We start from the raw sequence: 24,535 nt of genomic DNA, 5'->3' as shown, positions 1-24,535 counted from the left end.
TTTATTTCTTTTCCTCCTTTTTTGATACATGCAATTTTCCTAATTGAGGATGCATGTGATCTTCCTTCCTGCTGCATTTTTATTTATTTATTTTTTTGTGAGAAGGAGCTCAATGAAAGTGTGAATATTACGCATCAAATATGAGATGCTGGTCGTGCTGAAAAACTTCCCGCGCCTGATGCACGCGCACGGGGCCCATATTTGGCATCTTTAATGAGAATTGGACCCTTTCTGAGCTCTGTTCTGTCTGTCAGCTAACAATCCTTCCTCATCAGCGATTCCCTCTTGAATTCATTTCAGTGCCCCGGTATTTTTAAGTCTAATGAATTCTGTTGTCAGACTTCTTGACAGAAAGCGAAGACTCCGACTAACTCCAATTAACACCTTCTAATGATGCTGAGTTCCTGATGGCGCTGAGATCATCTGCCCCGGGCGGGCTTCTGATGGGGGTAGCGGGGCTAAAAATGTTCCGTGCTCCTTCATCACCCGTGTCAGCGAATCCCAGACCGGATCAGCGTGCACGAGCTGCTGCCGCGGTGACGAGCATCTGGCGGGACGCGCGTCCACGGGTGGTTTTGCATACACGAGTTCCTGAATCTTAGCTTATATTTCTCTTTGTTTGTTTGATTATGCAATAGATTAATTCCTGCAATCACACTTTTTAATATTTATTTTACATACATTTTTATCTGTATATTAGTATTATTCTTGTAAGAGATATAAAGATGTTTCATCTCAATCTTTTTGCAAGTTTTTTCAATAAAATAAATTAATAATAATTAAATAAAAGTTACTGAATAATATATTTATCTTTGTCTGTTGAATATGCAATAGCTTTATTCATTCAAATCTACTTTTTTATTTTATATTTGTATTATATAATTATCAATATAAGTATTGTATTTATAATTATTATATTATTATAATTACAGGCGGCATGGTGGCTCAGTGATTAGCACTGTGGCCTCACAGCAAGAAGGTTGCTGGTTTAAGTTCTGGCTGGGTCAGTTGGTGTATCTGTGTGGAGTTTGCATGTTCTCCTCGTGTTGGTGTGGGTTTCCTCCAGGTGCTCCGGTTTCCCCCACAGTCCAAACACATGCGCTATAGGGGAACTGATCAACTACACTGGCTGTAGTGAGTGTGTGTGAATGAGTGTGTATGGGTGTTTCCCAGTACTGCATTGCAGCTGGAATGGCATTCGCTGCATAAAACATATGCTGGACAGTGGTTTAATCCCCTGTGACGACACCTGATGAATAAATGGACTAAGCTGAAGGAAAATAAATATATATTTTCAATATATTATTAAATTATATTTTTATAATTTCTTTGTATTTTTATAACTCTGGCATTTGGTGATATTTCATCTCCCTGTTCTTGTAACTTTTGGCAAAATAATAATTCAAATAAATAAATTAGTTAATTAAAAGTTCCTGAATCTTATGTATATATATATATATATATATATATATATATATATATATATATATATATATATATTTTTTTGATTATGCAATAGCTCAATTCATGCAAACACACTTTTTTCTTTCTTTTAATCTGTATTTTAATATTACTCTTGTAAGAGATATAACAATGTTTATCTCCCTGTTCTCGTGAATTTTGTAAATAAAAAATAAAATAAATAAATAAACAGTTCTTGAATAATATCTTTCTATTTGTCTATTCATTATGCAATAACGTAATTCATGCAAACTTTATTGTTAATTAATTATACATTTTTTATAAAAAAAATTAAACATGTATATATATATATATATATATATATATATATATATATATATATATATATATATATATATATATATGTATGTATATATATATATATATATATATATATATATATATTTTTTTTTTTTCTCTCTCTGTGTTATATATTTACTCTTGTAAGAGATATATAGAAATGTTTTATCTCACCGTTCTTGTAAGTTTTGCAATAAAAAATAAAAAATTCCAGAATCTTAGCTTGTATTTCTCTTTTCTGTTTGATAATGCAACAGTTCACTTCATACAAACACACTTTTTAATTATTATTATTTATTTATGTTATTGTTTTTTTTTCTCTCTATTGAATTTATTATTTAACATTACTCTTGTCATATAACAATGATTCATTTCCCTGTTCTTTAAGTTTTGGTATAAAATATATATGTATATATATATATATATATATATATATATATATATATATATATATATATATATATATCATTAAATAAATATAAGCAGACAAAACATATGGCAGATATTTTTCCTAATTTTATGTCTGTTACTTTTTTTTTTTTTTTTTTTACAGAAAATAATACAGCTTTTTAAAATCATATTGTAGTAAAGAGTTTTTTATTGCGCTTTTTGTTACTCTATAAATACTCCAAAATTCAGTATGGTCAAAAACACTGTGGTGTTTACTAAACTTTTCTAAAACCAGGCTAAAATTGGGCTGTCAGTAAACATCTAAGAGACATCTAAGAATAGCCCAAAACTAGACTAGTCATCAAATACACAGGAATGAATGACGACACATGAAGTCTGGCTAATTTGTGTGTTTGATGACTACTCTATAGTTTTGGGCTATTCTTAGACGTCTATAAGATGTTCACTGACAGGCCAAATTTAGCCTGGTTTTTACCAAGCCATCTTTAGACATTTATTAAAAACAGAATTGCTTGGTGCGATGACAATACCTTATAGTTGTGGATCATTTGTTCATATTACTGAAGTAGTCGTGTTCCCATAGTGACTATAGAATCACCACAACAGATCATTTACTTCAGTTGTTGTGTTACCATAACAACTATAGACTCTCCACAACAGATCAATTACTGTAGTTTTGTGTTACCATAGCAACTGTAGAATCACCACAACAGAGCAACTACTTTAGTTATTGTGATACCATAGCAACTGTATAATGACCACAACAAATCAGCAACTTTAGATGTTGTGTTACCATAGCAACTATTGAATCACCACAATAGATCAATTACTGTAGTTTTTGTGTTACCATAGCAACGGTAGAATCACCACAACAGATCAACTACTTTAGTTATTGTGATACCATAGCAACTGTATAATGACCACAACAAATTAGCAACTTTAGATGTTGTGTTACCATAGCAACTATTGAATCACCACAATAGATCAATTACTGTAGTTTTTGTGTTACCGTAGCAACTGTAAAATCACCACAACAGATCAACTACTTTAGTTGTTGTGTTACCATAGCAACTATAGAATCAGCACAGATCAATTACTTTATAGTTTTTGTTACCATAGCAACTATAGAATCACCACAACAGATCAATTACTTTAGTTTTTGTTACCATAGCAACTATAGAATCACCACAACAGATCAAGTGAAGTATATGATCATTTAAAAACTTTAGTGTTTACATTTACGGTTACACTATTAAACATTTAATGACAAAAAGTCAATACAACAAATATTTTTATATTGATTTGACTGATTTGAATAAGCCAAAAAGGTTTCAACAAAATTATTTAAGTTATGCAAAGTTTAATTTAATATTTTAGGCAGTTTGATTGATGTAAGTTGAGACGACTAGAAAAGTAATTTAATTTAACATCAAAATTTAAGTCATCACGTATTGTACATTGTTTGTTGATGTTAGTAAATCCATCAACAAACCTACAAACCTTATTGTAAAGTGTTTCCGTTAAGTCTTTAAATGACACGTAAAGCTTTGATATTCCTCCTCGTTCCGCTTTGAGTTTCTCATGAATAGTCCTGGTGGATGTCTGATCTTGTCGTGTTCGTTTAGCTAAATGGATCACATGAACACACACACACATGACCCTGAGCTTTGGGAGGACACCAGAACGCAACTCTTACAACAAGTCAATCGACTGCGACACAAGCACACGCATTAATGCAGGAATGACAGTAATCAATAGACACTTCACCTGCGCTCTGCATGTCCACAGTCACAGCATGTAAAACCAGAGATCCCGAGCCGTCACACACCTGAAGGGATTTCAGAAGAGCATCTGATCCCGGGTCAGGCCTAAAACGTCAACAACAGAAGAGCAGAAACATGAAAATGAGCTTATGATTGGTGGCTATTGATGAAAAGGAGCTACTAACCCTAATCATAACTCAAAGTGCTTTGCATAAACAAGAATAAAATAGACAAAAGAGAAATTTAAGAAAACAAAGAATCAATGCCATTCTAGTTGCAGCTCAGTACTGGGAAACACCCATACACACTCAATCACACTCATACACTACGGCCAGTTTAGTTGATCAATTCCCCTACAGCGCATGTGTTTGGACTGTGGGGGAAACCGGAGCACCCAGAGGAAACCCACGCCAACATGGAGAGAACATGCAAACTCCACACAGAAAACACCAACTGACCCAGCCGGGACTCAAACCAGAGATTTTCTACTCGTGAGGCGAGAGTGTTACTCACTGAGCCACCGTGCCACCCAATCTAAATATTTTTATAAGTAAAAGTTGGCATGCTAAATTTAAAGGTTGCTGATAAATAAATAAAAATAAAGACACACATGCACATTAATAGTTGTTGTTCATCTAGATTTGTTAAAGTTAAAAATATTTTTAATTCGGATGCTAAAAAAAAATGTCTTAAATTTGTCCAAATGTTGGGTGACAACTAGGCCCACACGGAATCTGTCCACGCAGAAATCTGCAGATTTCCACAGGTTTTTAGCCCATTGAGTCTGTGTATTTACCTAAAAAATGTGTGTAAATTTATATTTATTCAGTTTTTAAATTAATTTCACTAATATTATTGTGATATATAAATAGCAATATGAAAATGTTGATATGATGTATTTACAATACAGTCTTTTAGTAGATACATTATATGAGAGACTTGCTTTGTTTACTAAATAAGTGGATTTTGAATTGCAAACATTAAAGTTATAAAGCTATTATTTTTATTCCATATATTACGATTAGTTATGATACTTCTAAAATCATATCACACAAATCCACAGATTTATTTTACAAATTTTTCAGCAAAAATATATCGTAAAAACGTCTACAGAAAATGTATTTGTAAATGAATTTTCATCACATTTGAGGGTATATAATTTTAAATCTTCACTGTTTTCGGTACTGTTTAGGTCCACTGTTTTGCACATAAGATAAAATGTAAATAAAATAACAATATTTTTAATTTATAAATACGATTAAAGTCAGAATTTTTCGTCCTCCTGTAAAACTTAAATTTTTAAAAATATTTTCCCTGATTTCTGTTTAATGGAGAGATTTTCTTCAGCACATTTCTAATCATAATCGTTTTAATAACCCATTTTAATAACTCTTTGCCATGATGACAGCACAATATTTCACTAGATATTCTTCAAGACACTAGTGTTCAGCTTACAGTGACATGTAAAGGCTTCACTAGGGTAATTAGGGTAAAGTTAGGGTAATTAGGCAAGTCATTGTATAACAGTGGTTTGTTCTGGAGACAATCCAACACTAATATTGCTGAAGGGGCCAATAATATTGAGCTTGACATGACTTTAAAACAATTAAAAACTGCTTTTATTCTAGCCTAAATAAAACAAATATGATTTTCTCCAGATGAACAAATAATAGGAAATTCTGTGAACATTTCCTGAATCTGTTCAACATCATTTCATTCATTGATTTTCTTTTTCAGCTTAGTCCCTTTCAAACATCATTTGGGAAATATTATGAAAAGAATATTGCAGAGGAGGGTGAATAATTTTGCCTTTAACTGTATATATGTATGTATGGCATTATCCCTTACATAGTTATATATGTGAATGAATAAAAGCCATTAAGATTTGACAAAAGTAATGCATGTTTATTTCTGGAGGGTGAACTGTCCCTTTAAGCATCATTAGCACACAGTGATCAGTTCTCTCACACGGACTGAGAGAATGCACATGAGGAGGTGTGGAGGACGAGCTGAGCTGAGATCAGTCTGTTCTCGCAGTAATCTGACTATGATCAGCTGCATTTGAGGAGCTCTCTGTGTGTGTGTGTGTGTGTGTGTGTGGGTAAGGTCTGGGTCAGTAGTGCGTGAATAACAGTGTTGGGGCCTGAAACTGTCCCCTGCTCAGACCTGCACTTAACACTGAATTGATTTCAGACACCCCTTGCCGTCCTGGGAGGGTCCGGGCTTTACTGCTGCAGAACAACACCAGCACACACACACACACACACACACACACAGATGCGCATACACACATGCTCACAGACACACACAGAAACCAACACACACTTAATACACAAACAACACACACATTGACCGAACAGCAGTCAACACACACACTGACTCACAGACGCACACACACACACTCAAAAACAAATACACTCAAAACACACAACACACACTCACAGATGCATGCACAGTCAAAACACACACACACACACACACACACACACTCAAAACAAACTGGGAGTGGGAGGAGCTACTGATGAAGAGGAGGGACTACCTGTGAATGGGAGGAGCTACTGATGAAGAGGAGGAGCTATTGATGACACCAAGCAGTTGGAGAAGTTGTCACTGGTGAAGGGGAGGGGCTAATGATGAAGACGAGGAGCTACTAATGAAACCAAGGAGCTACTGCTGAAGGGGAGGAGCTATTGATGAAGGGGATGAGCTACTAATGCTTCCGAGCAGCTAGAGGAGGAGTTACTGGTCAAGGGGAGGGGCTATTGATGAAGAGGAGGAGCTACTGATGAAACTAAGAAGCTACTGATTAGGAGGAGGAGCTACTGATGGAGGGGAGGAGCTACTAATGAAACAGAGCAGCTAGAGGAGGACTTACTAGTGAAGGGGAGGGGCTATTGATGAAGAGGAGGAGCTACTAATGAAACCGAGCAGCTAGAGGAGGAGTTACTGGTCAAGGGGAGGGGCTATTGATGAAGAGAAGGAGCTATTAATGAAACTAAGAAGCTACTGATTAGGAGGAGGAGCTATTGATGGAGAGGAGGATCTACTAATGAAACAAAGAAGCTACTGATTAGGAGGAGGAGCTACTGATGGAGGGGAGGAGCTACAAATGAAACGGAGCAGCTAGAGGAGGACTTACTAGTAAAGGGGAGGGGCTATTGATGAAGAGGAGGAGCTACTAATGAAACCGAGCAGCTAGAGGAGGAGTTACTGGTGAAGGGGAGGGGCTATTGATGAAGAGGAGGAGCTACTAATGAAACCAAGAAGCTACTGCTAAAGGAGAGGAGCTACTGATTGAGGGGAGATTGATAAAGAGGAGGGGCTATTGATAAAAGGGAGGAGCTAATTGTTAATGGAAGGAGCTACTTATGAAGAGGAGGAGCTACTGATAATGGGGAGAAGCTATTGGTGAAGGGCAGGAGTTACTAATGAAAGCGAGGAGCTACTACTGAATGGGAGGAGCTACTAATGAATTATCTGCCACTGACGTTGTTTTTTTACTTGATTATTTTTTTAGAATTATGAAAGCAGAACTCTCCCACATCAGAGATTATGCCGCCTCCCAATAGCGAATACAGTTGTACTCATGACAGGTACTTTGGTCTTTTATGTCATTAATTTGACAACCATTATATGTCGCCAGGGAAAAGGCTTGAATTTCCATTTAGTAAAAAAGCTTAGGTTTCCATTTCGATACAACACTAAACTCTAGACTACATGATCAAGTATAGTCTATAAGTACATAAGTGAATAGTGTATGTATAAGTCCATAGTGTATAAGTGCATTTGTATAGTGTATAATTTGGGATGCAACTATTGATAATTTTTCTATATATTGTGCAGTTCTAGTCCGGATGCAGGACAGAGGGCAGCATTCAGTACCGGCGCCCCCTGTGGACCCCAGAGACCACAACAGACACACAGAGCACTAAAGCTTCCAACATGACCGCAAACAAGTCCCAATGAACTGTGTGTGTGTGTGTGTGTTGTCCGTAGCCGGCGGGCTGGAAAGTCGCGGTGGCTGAAATCAATGCACTGGCACTTTGAGGAGCGTCCGACAGATTTAAGATGTCCCAGTAGGGCCCAAACCGCTGGAAAAAAAGAAAAACAACATCCCTCCATCCCTTCAGCACCCCAGGGAAAGAGGGATGCTATCTCTCTGTCACCCAGGGGAACAAACGCGACACACTTGATAACCTAAAACCTGAGTAACCCTCTCCACGCACACACACACAGACTTGTACAGCTATCTTTATAGGGACTCCTCATACAGTAGCTGTAATAGTGTTTCTACAGTACAGAATGTATATTATCTTCTCTTTCCTTAAATCTAACCCTCAAAGCAAACAATCTGCACTTACATTTTCAGAATACTTAATTCTGTCTAAGCCGTTTAAATTAATACACACACTCAAACTGTACTGGTATTAATATACTAGGTCCTTACAATGTCAGGAATACAAAATACACACACACAAATGCACACAGACAAACAGAAGCACACATACACTCACAGATGCACACACATAGATGCACACATCCTCACATCCTTTTTCTTCTCTGTTGTTTTAAAAAAAAATATATATGTAAATATTCCCCAAAACTTACTTTAAAATATTATTATTATTATTATTATTATATTAATAATAGCACAGAAACTACTAATTGTACTATTGTTTTTAGTGATTCTGGAAAATTTAAAGCACAACTTTTAAAACAAAATAAAAACAAAATAAATAAATAAAATAATACAAAATAAATAAAATAAATAAATAAATAAATAAAATCAAACAAAATAAAATTTATTGATGCTGGAAACCTCAAAGCATTAGATAATATTTAATTGTATTTTTTGTTTAAGTTATGCTAGGAACTTTAAAGCATTAATTTTATTTTATTTTTTATTTCATTTTGTTATTTAACATTGTCTGTAAAATCACGGAAAATCTGTGAATCAACATGAAACACTGCAATAAAGCTTACCTTTGAATACAAATAAAGTGAACCTGAACCTGAGCTTAATGCCAATTGTGTGGTCAGATGTGTCCTGAGCAGATGGCGGCCCCTCCAGAGCTGAACTATTGACCCCAGTTAGGACAGACCTAAATGATCCCGGAGAACCAGAGATTTTTGCATTTATCAATGTTGAGTTATCTGGAGATCATAAATGCGTGAGTGTGTGTGGAGTCCTGCAGGTTGCTGGTTTACTTCCCACAAGGACTGACCTGAGACCAGCACTACTGTGTGCTTGTGTAGGGCACTTAACCTCAGGATTTCCCCCAGAGGGGCTCAAACTGGAAGTCTACTACAAGATTATTTGCTTTTGTGTTCAAAAACTTATAAGAAATATATGTTTTCGACTTTATTTATTCATGTCTTTCTAAATATTTTGCTGTTACATACATGACTGTTCAAAAATGTAATAGCATTTATTTATTATTTTATATAGTTGTATTATTATTGTTACATAAATGATTATTTTATTTTACATTAAGTTAAGTTTTATTTAAATTTTCATTTTTATTGTTTACTTTTTCATTTATTATTATTTATTTATTATTAAAATATGATTTGATATGATTTTATTAAAGTTTAATTTAATTTAAAATTGTACGTTACTATTTTAAAAATATTATTATATATTCTATTATTATTATTATTATATTATTATTATTATTGTAATTATTATATAATCATTGTTATTATTAAATAATTGATTATTATTTAGATATTTGTTTAGATATATTTAATTATTAGTTTGTTTTTGGAAAGGTATTGGAATATTTACTGAGTAAGGATGCTTTATGTAAATTAAAAGTGGAATTTAAGACACTTTTAAAGGCTACAAGAGCTTTTATTTCATATAAATAAATATAAACTTCTTAATAATCACAAAATCATGAAAATATGAAGCAGCACAACTGTTTTCAACATTAATAATCAGAAATATTTATTGATCATCAAACCCTCACTTATTTCTGAAGAATTATGAGCATTGAAGTCTAGAGTAATGATGCTGAATATTAGTTTACTATACATTCACATACACATACAAAATAGTTATGATTTGAATTGTAATAACATTTCACATATTTACTGTATTTTAATTAAATAAGTGCAATTAAAGTGAACATAAGAGTTCCCTCAAATTAAAAAACGTTTGAGCTGGATGTATGTTCATCACCAGCAACATGTGTAAAATAAAGTCGAATAAAAATCTTATTTCTACAGCAGACAAATCACTGTTTGCTTCACAGCAGCTCCATGAATTTATTATGGGCTCAGTCTCGATGGATGAACCTGAGGTTAAGTGTCTTGATAACAGACACAATGGTGATAATTCATAGGTCAGTTCTTGAGGGAATTGAACCAACAACCTTTCAGATACCGGCTCTGAGCTCTGACCACAACAGCAAACCACAAACACTTGAAGAAAACGGCTGATCTTTACTCAAACTCAAAGCATAAAGCCAGAAAGTTAAAGAATTAAACCAAATGCAAAACTCCACAATCACTAGAGGGCGCTGTCTACATCTTTGCAAATCAAAAAAATGTTACGTTACTTAAGGAGCGTTTTGTTGTACGTTTCAGATGACAAGTCCACTAGTGGGCGCTGTCTACATTTTTGCAAATCTAAAATATGTTACTTAGGGTACGTTATGTTGTACGTTTCAGATGATCAATCCACTAGAGGGCGCTGCCTTATGTTTTTTGCAAATCTAAAATACGTTACTTAGGATAAGTTTTATTGTACGACAAATTCACTTGTCATACAGATCAGCTAGCAAATCACTGACCTAATCCCTTCCCTAAACAACCAATAGTATTTTTAAATGCAAGCGTAAGACAAAAATAACTACAACCACAGTTTTACCTTGATTTTACAATGGTTTTTATCTCTTTGTAGCTCTGCAGCACAAGTACAACACCATACAAAGTCCATTAAATCCAAAGTCGCCATAAAAAGATGTCCATATAGAGATAGACAGGTAACCCTCATCAATTAAATGTCCCTTTAAATATCATTAGTGTGATAAGTAATCAAATTTGTTAACGTTATACTGCCCCGTAGTGTTAATTTGAAATACAAACTGCAGTAAACGTATATAAAATTACGTTTTTAACAAAAATGTAGGCTAAAGCACGTATTTCCAATAGACTCTATTCATTGCATCACTGTGCAGCGACACGAATCCTGACAAATGTCTGACAGCAGCTCTGTAAAACACATCACTAATGGCCAAGAAGTACATTTCAGAAAGTGCAACACAACAATAGCGGTGCTTGTCGACCATAATATGTGTTATTCTACACGCACTGCACTGAAACAAATTTATGCGTATGAAAAGTGACCTGTTGTGCACTCAAGCTGTGCATTTTTCCAGCATTCACAAACCCATGACCTTGATGTATAATTTATTCATGGGTCAAAGATGAGACGTCTGCATCAAATTACTACAGAGCTTATTACATGCAAGTACATGTAAATGCAAACGAACACATGCATGTGTCCCTTCAACATTGGTGACTTCATAATAGTATACATTTTATTAAATACTATTTCTGTTTATTTTCCTATACATATGTACTATTTACACTATTGCGTTTTAGTATAATTTTAGAATATAAGCAATACTTTATACTGTTATTTAAAGTTGTTAAATTATTTTCTAATGCTAAATTAATTTAATTATTAAATATAGAATTGAATTACTCGAACATCACAATTAAATTTGAAATTACATGAAATAAAAACCCAACCATTGGTAATTAATAAACTTGTCTATATTCGATCCAGCATTGGCTTAAAAACAACCCAGAATTTTTCGAGAGAAACTTTTAAAAAAGCAAACTATATCTGTGCATCACAGTAAGAACATCGCAGCATTTTTAAAGGGTGTATATAATTGTAATTCTTGATGTTTTTATTAAATATTAATACTATTTATTTTACAATATATTCTTATTGTTTACACTAATATTATATTATAAGCAGTGTTGGGGCAATTACCTTAAAAATTAATAATGCATATTGTTAAATTACTAATAGAAAAAGTAATTAAATTACTCGATTATATTTACCTTTAATAGACTTCAAAATAGACACCAAATCATTGGCTTTTAATGCTGTAAAAATATTTGCAAATTAGCAGTTTTCCATTTTTTGTGATTCATGTTTTTATTTTCATTATTTATTTATGCTTTTGAATTGCATTGTGGAATCTTGATTTCTCTTCAAAAAAAATGTAACCTTGAAAGGGGACTTTTATTATGATGTTAAATAGTCTGTAGTGCTCTATTGTCTGAGTTGAGTTGTATATTACACTAAAAAACCAAACTGCCAGCACATTTCCTGTTATTTTACAGACTAATTTCTCTAGATATATTTATTAATACATTATTTCAAACTATTGAAATGTCTATAAAACTGTAGAGTTGAATTTTCAACATCAAAAGTGGACAGAGCAGAGATTAACATCCCATAATGCAATTCACCACCGCAAATAAACACAAAACACACAAGATACCGAAACTGTTAACTCAGATCTATTTTACTGTGTGTAATTTAAATTTGATTGAAAAACATCTCCATATTTGACGCAACAATCCAACAAAAGATTGAGAACAACCAATTATAGTATAAAATAATATATTTAATTAAATATTAATACTATTTAAATTACTAAAGACTTTGTATTTGCACTAATATTATATTATTAAAAAATCTCTTAATTTCTCTGAAAAGTAATTTATTACTTGATGATAATTACCTGAACACTGCTTAAAATAGAAACCCAACCACTGGGTTAAAAAGGGTGATTTTATTTTAATTGATGAACTTAAAAACTGTCACTATAGAGCGGCACCTTTTCCAAAGGTACATTTTTGCTCCTAACAGGTCATTAAAGGTACATATTTATACCTAAAAAGTACAAATGTGTACCTCACAGTACCTTAAACATTAATAAGTGTACCCTAAAGGTACTAACATTCACTTGTACAATACAAAAGTGCCGCAGTGACAGATTTTTTACCTTTATTTCTCAGAGTGTAAAATGTTTTATTGTTGTTGTTTTTTACCTTTAAATCTGCTTGATATAATAATTATCTGTGTCTGAAAAGTAATTTAATTACTGAACATTAAATTCCTGAAAACTGCTTAAAAAAGAAACACAACCACTGGGTTAAAGTTTCGTTTTATTTTAATTGATAAACTATAAATAAACTATAAATAAACAACCAAGCGTTTCAAGAGTGTATTTCTATCTTAAAATCTGCTTAATAGATTAATTAAAATGGAAACCCAGCAGTTTCAACAAAATGTGTCTTTTAAATTAAATGTGTCCCCATTTGACCCAACATTGCAACAACTCAGTATTTTAGAGTGTAAACAAGAAAAAAAAAGGCAAATCTAAAAGTTAAAGCTTCCAAGTAAGTTTTTCTGCTCCAGTAAATTCTTGATCTGCAGGCATCATGGTGAGAAGGTGCGCTCAGGTAAAGCAATGCAGATCTGACAGACCCTGAACACACACCTCCGGTACTCAGTGTGTGTGTGAAAGCATCTGAACAGAACTACAATGGAGGTGTAATTAACTGGTGAGAGAGTCTGTGCTATCCGTGTTCAGTGGTGTGACTTGCCTTTTGGGAACAGAACTATTTCCAGACCGAACCCCCTGCACAGTGAGAAATCCACATCTGACATCTACAGAACGCACAGATCCGCTGCTCTTTCCGATATATCTCTTACTGCAATATGAACATATATACAAATGAAGTCAGAATTATTCACCCTACTGTTCAATTTTAATCCTTCTAGAATTTTTTTACCAAATTTCTGTTTAATGGAGACATTTTTTAATACATTTCTAAACATAATAATAGTTTTAATAACTGATTTGTTTTCTTTTTGCCATGATGACAGCACATAATATTAGACTAGATATTCTTCAAGACACTAGAATTCAGCTTAACGTGACATTTAATGGCTTCACTAGGGTAAAGTTAGGGTAATTAGGCAAGTCATTGTATAGCAGTGGTTTGTATTGGAGACAATCCAACACTAATATTGCTTAAGGGGGCGAATTTTATTTACAGTGTTCTTTAAACTGAATACTAGTATTTTTGTCATATATCACACAACCCTATCTGTTACAAGCAAAAGTTTCTGGCTACAGCTGTTCAACACAGACTAATCAAATAAACATATTTAAACCAACACAGAAATATCGCAGGAGTCTTTAAAAGACGAGAGAAACATCCTTCAGAACATTCACGAGGGCACAGAGATGAACAGCAATCTGTTAATGGATGATTCCAGAAGCATCCGAAGGATTTATTTACGCTCTCAGCAGATGTTTCATAGCAAATTGACATATTTTAAAAAATCACAAATCACACTAAAGTGGAAATTACCATCACAGAAAACACAACATATGCTCAGACAGGCCCAGAACCACAAGAGGAAACCCAACAACACACTGCAAATAATGGCATTTGCAAACAATACTGTGTCATCAATGCTATCTAAATTATATTAACTATTTATACCGGGCGTCACGATGGTTAGCACGATCGCCTCACAGCAAGAAGGTTGCTGGTTTGAGCCTTTCTGTGTGGAGTTTGCATGTTCTCCCCGTGTTGGCATGGGTTTCCTCCTGGTGCTCCGGTTTCCCCCACAAGTCCAAAGACATGCGCTATAGGGGAACTGGGTAAGCTTGGCTGTAGCGTGTGAGTCTGAATGAGTGTGTATGGATGTTTCCCAGTGATAGGTTGCAGCCTGAAGGACATACACTGCGTAAAACATATGCTGGATAAGTTGGCGATTCATTCTCCTGAGGCGACTCCAGAAAAATAATGGATTAAGCCGAAATTTTTTTTTTTATTTATACAATTATATATTAATATAATATAACAATATAAGCAGCGTTGAGGAAGCTATCTCAAAAATTACCAATTGATATGCATTTAAATTGATTTTCAAATGACCACATCTGAAAAGTAATTTCATTACTAAAACGCTAAAATCTAAAACACTACTTAAAATTCCAATCTGAAAAAGAAAAAAAAAATCTGAATGCAAATACTTTAGATTATAAAAATATATTTTGTCAGTATTTTGTTGTGCAAATAAGCCTCCAATTAGTTTGATTATTTATGCTGGGTTGTTTTAATCCAATTCTGGACTAAATATGGACAAACTTTGATTTAAATGTAATATTATATTGAGTTTGTACATATTTAACCCAACATCAGGTTAAAACAACCCAGTATTTCAAGAGTGTATAACAATACTCAATGTATAGCACATTCATCCCTTATTCAAAATGCGACTATGAATGTAAAACCCGATATATTGTGTGAAATGTACTTTAAAATGTTTTTCTGTTATTAAAAACAAATACTGTATATAAATGTTGGGTTCTTGTAATGTAAATATTTATTAAATATGAATATTATTTAAAGAAATAAAATGTACACCTTTTAACTCATTGGATGGTTTCATCCATATTTGACCCATGTTACATTACAACAACCCAGCATTTTTGGAATGTATGATGATCCAGAGTTAATAATTTAATACACAAATGTGGAAGGATAACCAAAAAAGATCCAATCTGCCCTTTAAAAAATGCTGGGTTGTTTTAACCGAACATGATGTTAAATATGGACAAACACATCTATTGTGTTAAAAAGAGTATGTAAATCTTATTTAAAAAATAACCCAGTATTAAATTTGTATATATAACAATAGGTATAATAATAATAATAATAGCAATAATAATAATAATAATAGCAATAATAATAATAAAAATAAAAATAGCAATAATAATAATATTAGCAATAATAAGTATAAAAATAATAGCAATAATAATAATAATAGCAATATTAATAATAATAGTAACAATAAGAATAATGATAATAGCAATAATAATAATAATAATAATAATAGCTATAATAACAATAATAACAAAAATAATAATGATAATAGCAACAACAACAATATTAATAATAATAATAATAATAGCAATAACAATAATAATAATAATGATATTAGCAATAATAATGATCATAGCAAAAAAATTATATTGATAATAACAATAATAATAATAATAATAATTGTGATAATAATAATAATAGCAATAATAATAATAGTGATAATAGCAATAATAATAATGATGATGATAATGATAATAGCAATAATAATAATAGTGATAATAGCAACAATAATAATGATGATAATAGCAATAATAATAATATTATTAATAGTAATAATAATAACAATAATAATAATATTAATAGCAATAATAATAAAAATGAAGATAATGATAATAGCAATGATAATAATAATGATAATAGCAATAATAACAACAATAATAATGTCATTATTAACAGTAATAATGTGATTTCATCCAAGCCCATCACATTCGTGATATCATGATGCACAGTTAGTGGAGAATCATAATTGAATCGTTGTCAGAGCATATATTTACACCCTTTTTAATCACTACACAAGAGTTCCTAACGAGCAGAGAGTATTTATAGCGCAGGAACAGATCTGATGAGTCCCGGAGCAGGTCCATCAAGAGCAGGTGTCTTAACACTCACTCTAAAAACAGCGGCTGATCGACAGCTGTAGGCTTTGATGGATGCACTGCCGAGATTATGTGACAGACTTGAAGACCAGGCTCGACTGGGGCCCAAATAATGGAAGAAGTCTAATCTTTACTCTGTATGGACTCCCAGTAAAGTTTGAAACATCATTCAGTGTTCTGGTGCTCTCTAGTGGTCTTTATTTGTAGAGCGGTATATGCACAGGGACCTTTAAATTTGCAGTAAAACTTAAAGTAAAAGCCATTTTACAAAAAAAAAAATGCATCAAATGTCATTTATATTTTAAAATACTGGATTTTAAGTCTGAATATGTTTAATTGAGATTTTAATGTGATTTATGTAATGACATTGAATGCATTTGTGTTTAGGCATGGGCCGGTATCAGATATGATAACCTTGGATAAAAATATCAGTTTAACTGTATTGTGGCTACTGCTCTAAGGCAAGCTCTTTTTAAATGTTCGGGTAAAAAATAACTATTTAGTCCCATATATTTATTTTATATTTCTAGATTTTATTTTAAGAAACATTCAAAATATTTTGGAGCAGTATGTCAGGCTACATAATGAAATCATTGACTTCTGCTTACTTTATTAGTTTCAAAAACAGATTTAAAACAGCATCTTTGTATATCTTTTCTGCTGGAGATACTAAAAAAACATTAATAAAAATCTTATGCATACCTTAGAAAAGGTATTAAGGAAAAGGTTTTAAAACCTTGACTTTTCAACTTTTAGACAATAAATAAAGAATGTCAAAGTCAGTACTGCAGCTCAAGCACTTCCGGTGAACATGTCATTCCTTTACAAAATTGCATTTAAGATATGATTTAAAAAAAATAATTATCTTCACTACCTGGTTGATATATAATACAAAGTGGGTCTCAGACTGGACAAGTAGCACTGCATTAAATTGCTCAGTGCTATGTCCTGAAAATACGGAAAAGTTTTTTTACTGCAATATTTTCAATGAAGTTTCTGATCTGCTGCTACACTGTAAAACCCAACAGTAAACTTTAGCAAATTAACTTTACTGAAAGTAAAAAGAAAAGAGTTTTGAACTCAGTGTCGAAGGTAATGAGTTAATTACATACCTCATAACTTCATCTTAAATGGATTAAGGTCACAGTACTCATATAAATTAGGTTTTTTTTTTTACTCAAATGGTTTGTAGCATTCAAAATACACTTCTAATTGCACATTTTAGACCAGAATTTGCTGTTTTGTTCATCTATGTTCTGTATTTATGTAGTATTATGTTTTAACATTGTGCTTTTATAGAGAGATATGTAAATCTGTTTTACTCTACATAAATATTTTTTCCCTGTAATTAAAATTATAAAAAGATTTTCTTTCAGCTCAGTCCCTTATTTATCAGGGGTCGCCACAGTTGAATGAACCGCCAACTATTCCAGCATATATTTTTACGTCGCAACCAAGTACTAGGAAACATTTTAAAACATTTCTGTTGAATGTTTATCGTCTTTTTTTAAAAGATATATTATTTTATTTGATATGTAGTAGTAATTCTTAATACAAATAGGAGGAAGTCATGTTCAAAAATGTTTCTCTATTTCTTTGTTTTTAATATAATCAAATATGTATATTTGATTCTTATATTAAAAACAAAGAAATAGAGAAACATTTTTGAACATGACTTCCTCCTATTTGTATTATATTTGATTCTTATATTAAAAACAAAGAAATAGAGAAACATTTTTGAACATGACTTCCTCCTATTTGTATTAAGAATTACTACTACATATCAAATAAAATAATATATCTTTGCGTATTTACATATAACTTTTCACAAAAATTGTAATATATTTTTTTAAATTTTTAATGTAATCAATTAGTGGAAACCTATCGTGATTACTATTTTTATTTACTATATTTATTTACAATGTAGCCCACTGCCTTAAAAACACATGAAACGTAAAGTAAATTAGCTGTAAAACTGACATTTGGAGGCTTTATGACAAAAAACATAACAAAACAAGGTTTCTGTTGTTAAACCATGGTAACTACAAATAACACATAATTTTAGCATGGTATTAATAATGTGATTTTAATAAAATTGGTTAATTATAAGAGTAACTTGTAAATGTTAGTGTAAATGTAATATACCATCAAGGTAATTTCTGAGCCTAACTACCATGCTAATAGGCCACTTATCACCTAGAACATCTTAGCTACTTGCTGTAAATGCTGTAAAACATACTTACACAAGACACGTGGAGCAGGCACCGCCTTATAATTTTAAAATTCACGATGTTAAAGTTCTTCAGAAACTAAATAAATAGATAAACAGTGAGTTTTCACAGCCGCACCTCATGCAGCGCGAGCACAGCCGTTAGGATTTTCCCGCTCGTCCAGAATTTGAAATTATTTGTGCGGGAAACTGACGTGAAGGCTGCAGGTACACTGTTATAAGTGTTAATAACCTTTAAAAAGAGGTTTGTTAAAAGGTATCTGCTAATAGACACTCCTGGGCAAATTCCGAAGCACAATTTAGATGTCCTCACGTGATCACGCCTCGCAATCCGGCGTGTTTTGGCATCTCAAATGTACTAATTTCTAATATTGCTGCAGGAGCTAAGAGCTAATTAACTCGGCTTTTAATAGCGACGGTTTTTGGATTCAAAGGGAAAATGATGGAAGAAACACGGTGCAGGTAGGAACAGCACAGATAGATAGATAGATAGATAGATAGATAGATAGATAGATAGATAGATAGATAGATAGATAGATAGATAGATAGATAGAAGGATGGATGGATGGATGGATGGATGGATGGATGGATGGATGGAGGGATAGGAAGATGGATGGATAGACATACAGATAGATAGATAGATAGATAGATAGATAGATAGATAGATAGATAGATAGAAATGTTTAGTAGGCTACATAATACATTAATCAAACTTTAGCAGAAATGTGATACACAATTTTTTTAAATTAAATTTAGACTAAGTTACATATTTGACCTGTTGGGTTTTGATAACCCAGCATTGTCTAAATATTACCAATTACAAACACAATTGTCAGATTGGATTCAATGGTGTCTGTTTGTAGAAAATGTATGGGCTTATAATCAACTAAAATTTCAGAAATCAGGTGATTTCATAAATAACCAGCAGGTGACGCTGTAATACAGCCAGCAAACTAGACTCAGTAAACAGCCAGTGACGCACACATCCATTGTACATGTCTGTAATGTTTATTAACATATTAAAAGTGCTTCTTCATTTCGTTGGAAAGGTAACATAGACAAAATGGTACTTCAAGTACAATGTACAAAAATGGATTTTCATTTGATCGCATTATAAAAATCCAAATATAACCCATTGCATATCCATATAGACACTCTCACACACTCACATAAACTCTGTAATTATATTTATTTTACAATCTGGTGATAATAACTTGTGTCATATCACAATATAATGTATAATCTAATGTTTATTGATCATCATCATATTTAAACATGCTACGAGAGTAACTCTAAACATGAATCAAATATAAGAATTTATAAATAAAAATAAATCTTTTTAAATGTGGTGCAGAAAAAATACAGTAAATGAAAAAATCTATTCCAGTTATATTTTAATAAACAAAGATCATAAATGATTTAACTGCGAAACTCAATAAATTGTGCAAACCATCATACCAAAGCGGGTGTCATTCCCTGATACTACAGTGTGTAAAATTACAGTTTATTTTCTGCTTCCCTTAACATAAAGCAATAACTTCAGAAATATAATCTCAATTAATTAAACTTTGTGCTTGCTGATTCTCTGACAGGACATGAAAAGCTACATAGAAATTTTGAAACCAGTTTTTTAAAAGTTTAACATCACTTACACCTTCCTGAAATGTAAAAAGTAAAATCTAAAGGATGCCATGGTTTGTCATTTAGAGAGCCGTCTGCAGGATTCATCTGGAAAAAAGAAAATAGCATTTCATATTATTGAAAAACGTTGATTTTATGATTTAAATATTGTTTTTTTTATGCAACAGGGTTGTGCCACTTTCAGATACTACAATAAAGTACAATAATTAATCTGTCGTGGGGATTATACAGTTGCTATGGTAACAACTATAGTACAAATTAGGGCTGCACAATATATCGAAAATGATATAGTTATCACAATAATAGTATGTGCAATATCAATATTGCAGAGAAGTGCAATAAATTAAATTAATTTTATGTGCCAAGCATTGTGTGCTGCATGCATTGGTTGTTTAATGAAATCAGATGACGCCTTTACTATTTTTAGCCAAGCCGCTGTACTAGCTAAACCTAGAGCTAAAAATAAACACTAATGCTGGGAGAAAAGTAAGGAAAATAATAACAGCCAATAACAATCAGAATTTCCGCTGAGGTTTTCAGTCTTTGATGGTGTTTTAAAGTCTTATGCTGTGTTCACACCAAACGCGGAAGGAGCATCAAGCGCGAGTGATATGCATGTTAAGTCAATGCAAGCGCGCAAATAGACATCCTGCGGCGCGATACACGTGAATGGTGCGGTGCGAATGGCGAGGTGTGAATTGAGCGTTTTGTGCATTTGACGCACTTAACGCGTGTTCACTCGAGTTCAAAAATCCGAACTTAAGCAGACATTCACGCCACATTAACCAATCAGGTGCTTGCGCTTGTGGGGCATTATTGTGACATTGGGCCTGCTGTTGGTGTCCAGGAGGAAATCCTCCAGCAGACACCGACAACAGTTCATCAAACTGGACTGGGCTCAGTTAGAAGCACCGCTGAAAGCCTCCATCATCCAGGTTCAGTTTCTGGAGGAGTTTATGAGCTCACAGAGCTGGATGCACCTCTGAAAGGATCTAGTGGACTCAGACACGGTCCTAAACGTATCGACACTGTTTTTCAGCCTTCATAAAGCACATGAACAGTTATTTTCTTAATAAAATCCATGTTAGTTATTTAGCAACGAAGCTAGAGTCACCGGGCAGACAAAAGCCCCGCCCATCACGCGAATCTGCGTCTGTTCTGAAGTGAGTTTGATGCACAAAAGAAGCAGGGTTTGACGCGCAAATGAAGCGAGTAAACTCAAATGTTCACTCGGCTATTTAAGCACAAATATTGCGAATTATCCGCGCATTCTGCATCTGGTGTGAACACAGCATAAGGGCTCTATTTTAACGATCTAGGCATGAAGTCTAAAGCGCATGCGCAAAAACATTAAGGGACTGCGCTGGACTTTAGACCTGCTTTTAGCTGGTCAATGGTGTGGTCTAATTCTTCAAAACAGCAATGCGCCAACAATGCGCCTTAACACACCTCTACTTTAGACCAGCACGCCCATGAGTCCACAAAGTGGCATACATGGACTTGCTATTTAAACAATGCGGTGCAAAACGTGAAAATTAGAGTTGCGCTGGTCTGAAAATAGCAACAAATCACGCCAAACACGACTTGTGCCTTATTGTGCCTGGTGTATGATAGGGTCCTAAATGTTTGCACCTTGATTGAAATAATTGTTTTAATTTTTTATTTAATTAGCTCATCATTACATAAAATATTTATTTAGAAAATACTGATATGCAGCATTTAGCAAGTTATTTATATATTATTCAATTCAATTCAGCTTTATTTGTAAAGCGCTTTTACAATGTAGATTGTGTCAAAGCAGCTTCACATAAATGGTCATAGTAACTGAAACAGTGTAGTTCAGTTTTTAGTGTTTAAGTTCAGTTCAGTTTAGCTCAGTTCAGTGTGATTTAAAATCAATTGAATTGAATTGAATTTATATATTAATAGTTAATAGTATATTGCATAGTATTACATAAATACAAAATGTGCAAAGAGTTTAATCAGTAATGAAGTTTGTTGTGGTTTCTGTGATGTACTGACCGACTTTCAGGAATCGAGTCCTGCCTGCGCACACACTGATGTCTGATGGATTTGTGAGTGCGCTGCTGCTTTCCTCGTCTTCATCATCTTCCTCCTGCTCGTCTCGATTTCCGTCCTCCAGTCCAGACTGAGGAAAACATGGAAGAGAGGCCAGAACACACTCCTCAGAGGGATATTCACACACTCGCTCCAGCTCGACCTCATCGAAACACACCTTCACCTGAGAGAGAGAGAGGGAGAGAGAGAAACAGCGGTCAGTGAACGCCAATAAACATTATGCAGAATTTGCAGAATTTACAGTTTATGAATTATGAGTTTACAGACAGCTGAAGTCAGCAATAAGTCTTTTATTTAGCCTAATATCATGTCTTTCTTTTTTTTATTGCAGAAGATGAAAAGTCATGTGAGATTTAACAATACGGGGGTGAGTAATTAATGCACTTTAGTTTATCTGTATGTGTATGTGTTGCAAGAAACTTTCTTTTGGCTTTAGAATGTTATGTTTAATTTAATGTGTTGGTATGTAAGTAACAATAAAAATAAAGATAATAAAAAGTTATAAAACGAAAAAACACAGGAAAATTTATAATTTACAAAAAGTATTATACAAATTATTTTTAAAAATTGTTACAAATAATATAAAATAATACAATTTTAAGCCTTTAAAGCCTTTTCTTCTGCATCAATGTATGCAGAAGAAATAAAAAATGGCAATAATAACAATTAAAAAGACCAAATGAAAATCAAAGAAACTGCTGAAAAGCCAACAGAAAAGTACATTAATTAAATGATAAATAAAATAAATATTGCACAAAGATCGTTTTAGTAGAAAGTTTATTAGAAATTACTTTATCAGATTTTTTACTTTACATTTGTTTTATGTTTTGGGAATCCGGTGAACAACAAAAGAGACAAAAGCAATGTAAAATCAAGGTAAAACCACAAAATGTTCCTTAAGTAATGACTTTCACATTGCAAAAATATGAATAGCACCCTCTAGTGCAATGTTTCTTAACCCCGTTCCTGGAGTTACTACACGTTAATGCATGTTTTGGATGTCTCCTTTCTCTGTCACACCCATTACAGGTCTTTCGGTCTCTGCTATTGAGTTGATGATCTGAATCAGGTGTATTTGGTTAGGGAGACATGAAAAATGTGCAGAGCTGGTGGTCCTCCAGGAAGGTGGTTTGGAAACACTGCTCTAGTGGATTTGTCATCTGAAACTTACAACAAAAAGTTCCCTGAGTAATACATTTCAGATTCGCAAAAATGTAGACAGCGCCCTCTAGCGGATTTTTCATCTGAAATGTACAACAATGCGTACCCTAAATAACATATTTTGGATTCGCAAAAATGTAGACAGCGCCCTCTAGTGCATTTGTCATCTGAAAGATACAACAAATAGCTCCATAATAATTGAACTTCAGATTTAAAAAAAACGTAGACAGCGCCCGCTGGTGGATTTGTCATCTGAAATGTACAACAATGCGTATCCTAAATAACATATTTTAGATTCGCAAAAATGTAGACAGCGCCCGCTGGTGGATTTGTCATCTGAAATGTACAACAATGCGTATCCTAAATAACATATTTTAGATTCGCAAAAATGTAGATAGCGCCCTCTGGTGGATTTGTCATGTGAAATGTACAACAAATCGAAACCCAAGTAATGCATTTAAGATTCACAAAAATGTAGATAGCGCCCTCTATTGGTTTTATCATCTATAAGATACAACAAAATGCTCCATAATAATCGAACTTCAGATTTAAAAAAAAAACGTAAGCAGCGCCCTCTGGTTAATTTGTCATCTGAAATGTACAACAATGCGTAACCCAAGTAATGCATTTAAGATTCACAAAAATGAAAACAGCGCCCTCTAGTGAATTTGTCATCTGAAACGTGCAACAACAAGTTCCCCAAGTAATGCATTTCAGATTTGCAACAATGATGTGTACAGCGCCACCTAGTGGATTTGTTTCTGAAACATTACACATACTATATATTAACATTATACATACTATAACATCCTGAATCTGGCGGGTGCAGAAATAACAATCCAGCTTAAGTAAGCGTGCTACTCAAAGGGATAATGCGGAGCAGAAACCTCCAGAGA

At 33.2% G+C, this 24,535-nt stretch overlaps 1 protein-coding gene and 2 long non-coding RNA genes across 5 annotated transcripts in view; 1 reads left to right on the top strand and 2 right to left on the bottom strand.

Moving 5' to 3' along the window:
• Nucleotides 1–18,911, bottom strand: part of LOC141378954 (uncharacterized) — a 20,637-nt gene extending 1,726 nt beyond the window's left edge. The window contains exons 1-4 of one of the 2 annotated variants that reach the window (XR_015516327.2): nucleotides 18,772–18,911; nucleotides 13,575–13,682; nucleotides 3,940–4,040; nucleotides 3,673–3,797 (exon numbers count right to left, since the gene is read on the bottom strand). This is a non-coding gene — a long non-coding RNA (uncharacterized LOC141378954). The remainder of the gene's footprint in view (nucleotides 1–3,672; nucleotides 3,798–3,939; nucleotides 4,041–13,574; nucleotides 13,683–18,771) is intronic. The other variant, XR_015516326.2, reaches the window with a different exon arrangement.
• Nucleotides 18,848–24,535, top strand: part of LOC147832400 (uncharacterized) — a 22,584-nt gene continuing 16,896 nt past the window's right edge. Inside the window, exons 1-3 of one of the 2 annotated variants that reach the window (XR_015516332.2) lie at nucleotides 18,848–18,965; nucleotides 22,432–22,674; nucleotides 22,810–22,845. This is a non-coding gene — a long non-coding RNA (uncharacterized LOC147832400). Of the gene's footprint in view, nucleotides 19,221–22,431; nucleotides 22,675–22,809; nucleotides 22,846–24,535 lie in introns of both variants that reach the window. The other variant, XR_015516331.2, reaches the window with a different exon arrangement.
• Nucleotides 19,744–24,535, bottom strand: part of ppp1r18 (protein phosphatase 1, regulatory subunit 18) — a 17,421-nt gene continuing 12,629 nt past the window's right edge. Inside the window, exons 5-6 of the mRNA XM_088651435.1 lie at nucleotides 22,422–22,641; nucleotides 19,744–20,486 (exon numbers count right to left, since the gene is read on the bottom strand). Of these exons, the coding sequence (XP_088507561.1) occupies nucleotides 20,458–20,486; nucleotides 22,422–22,641 (249 nt within the window). The 3' untranslated portion in view covers nucleotides 19,744–20,457. The remainder of the gene's footprint in view (nucleotides 20,487–22,421; nucleotides 22,642–24,535) is intronic.

Source organism: Danio rerio, chromosome 19 (assembly GCF_052040795.2).
Source record: "Danio rerio strain M-AB ecotype USA chromosome 19, GRCz13ab, whole genome shotgun sequence".
Classification (NCBI taxonomy): domain Eukaryota; kingdom Metazoa; phylum Chordata; class Actinopteri; order Cypriniformes; family Danionidae; genus Danio; species Danio rerio.
Note: the sequence above shows the minus strand (reverse complement) of the source record. Positions and strands in the feature narration are given on the sequence as shown.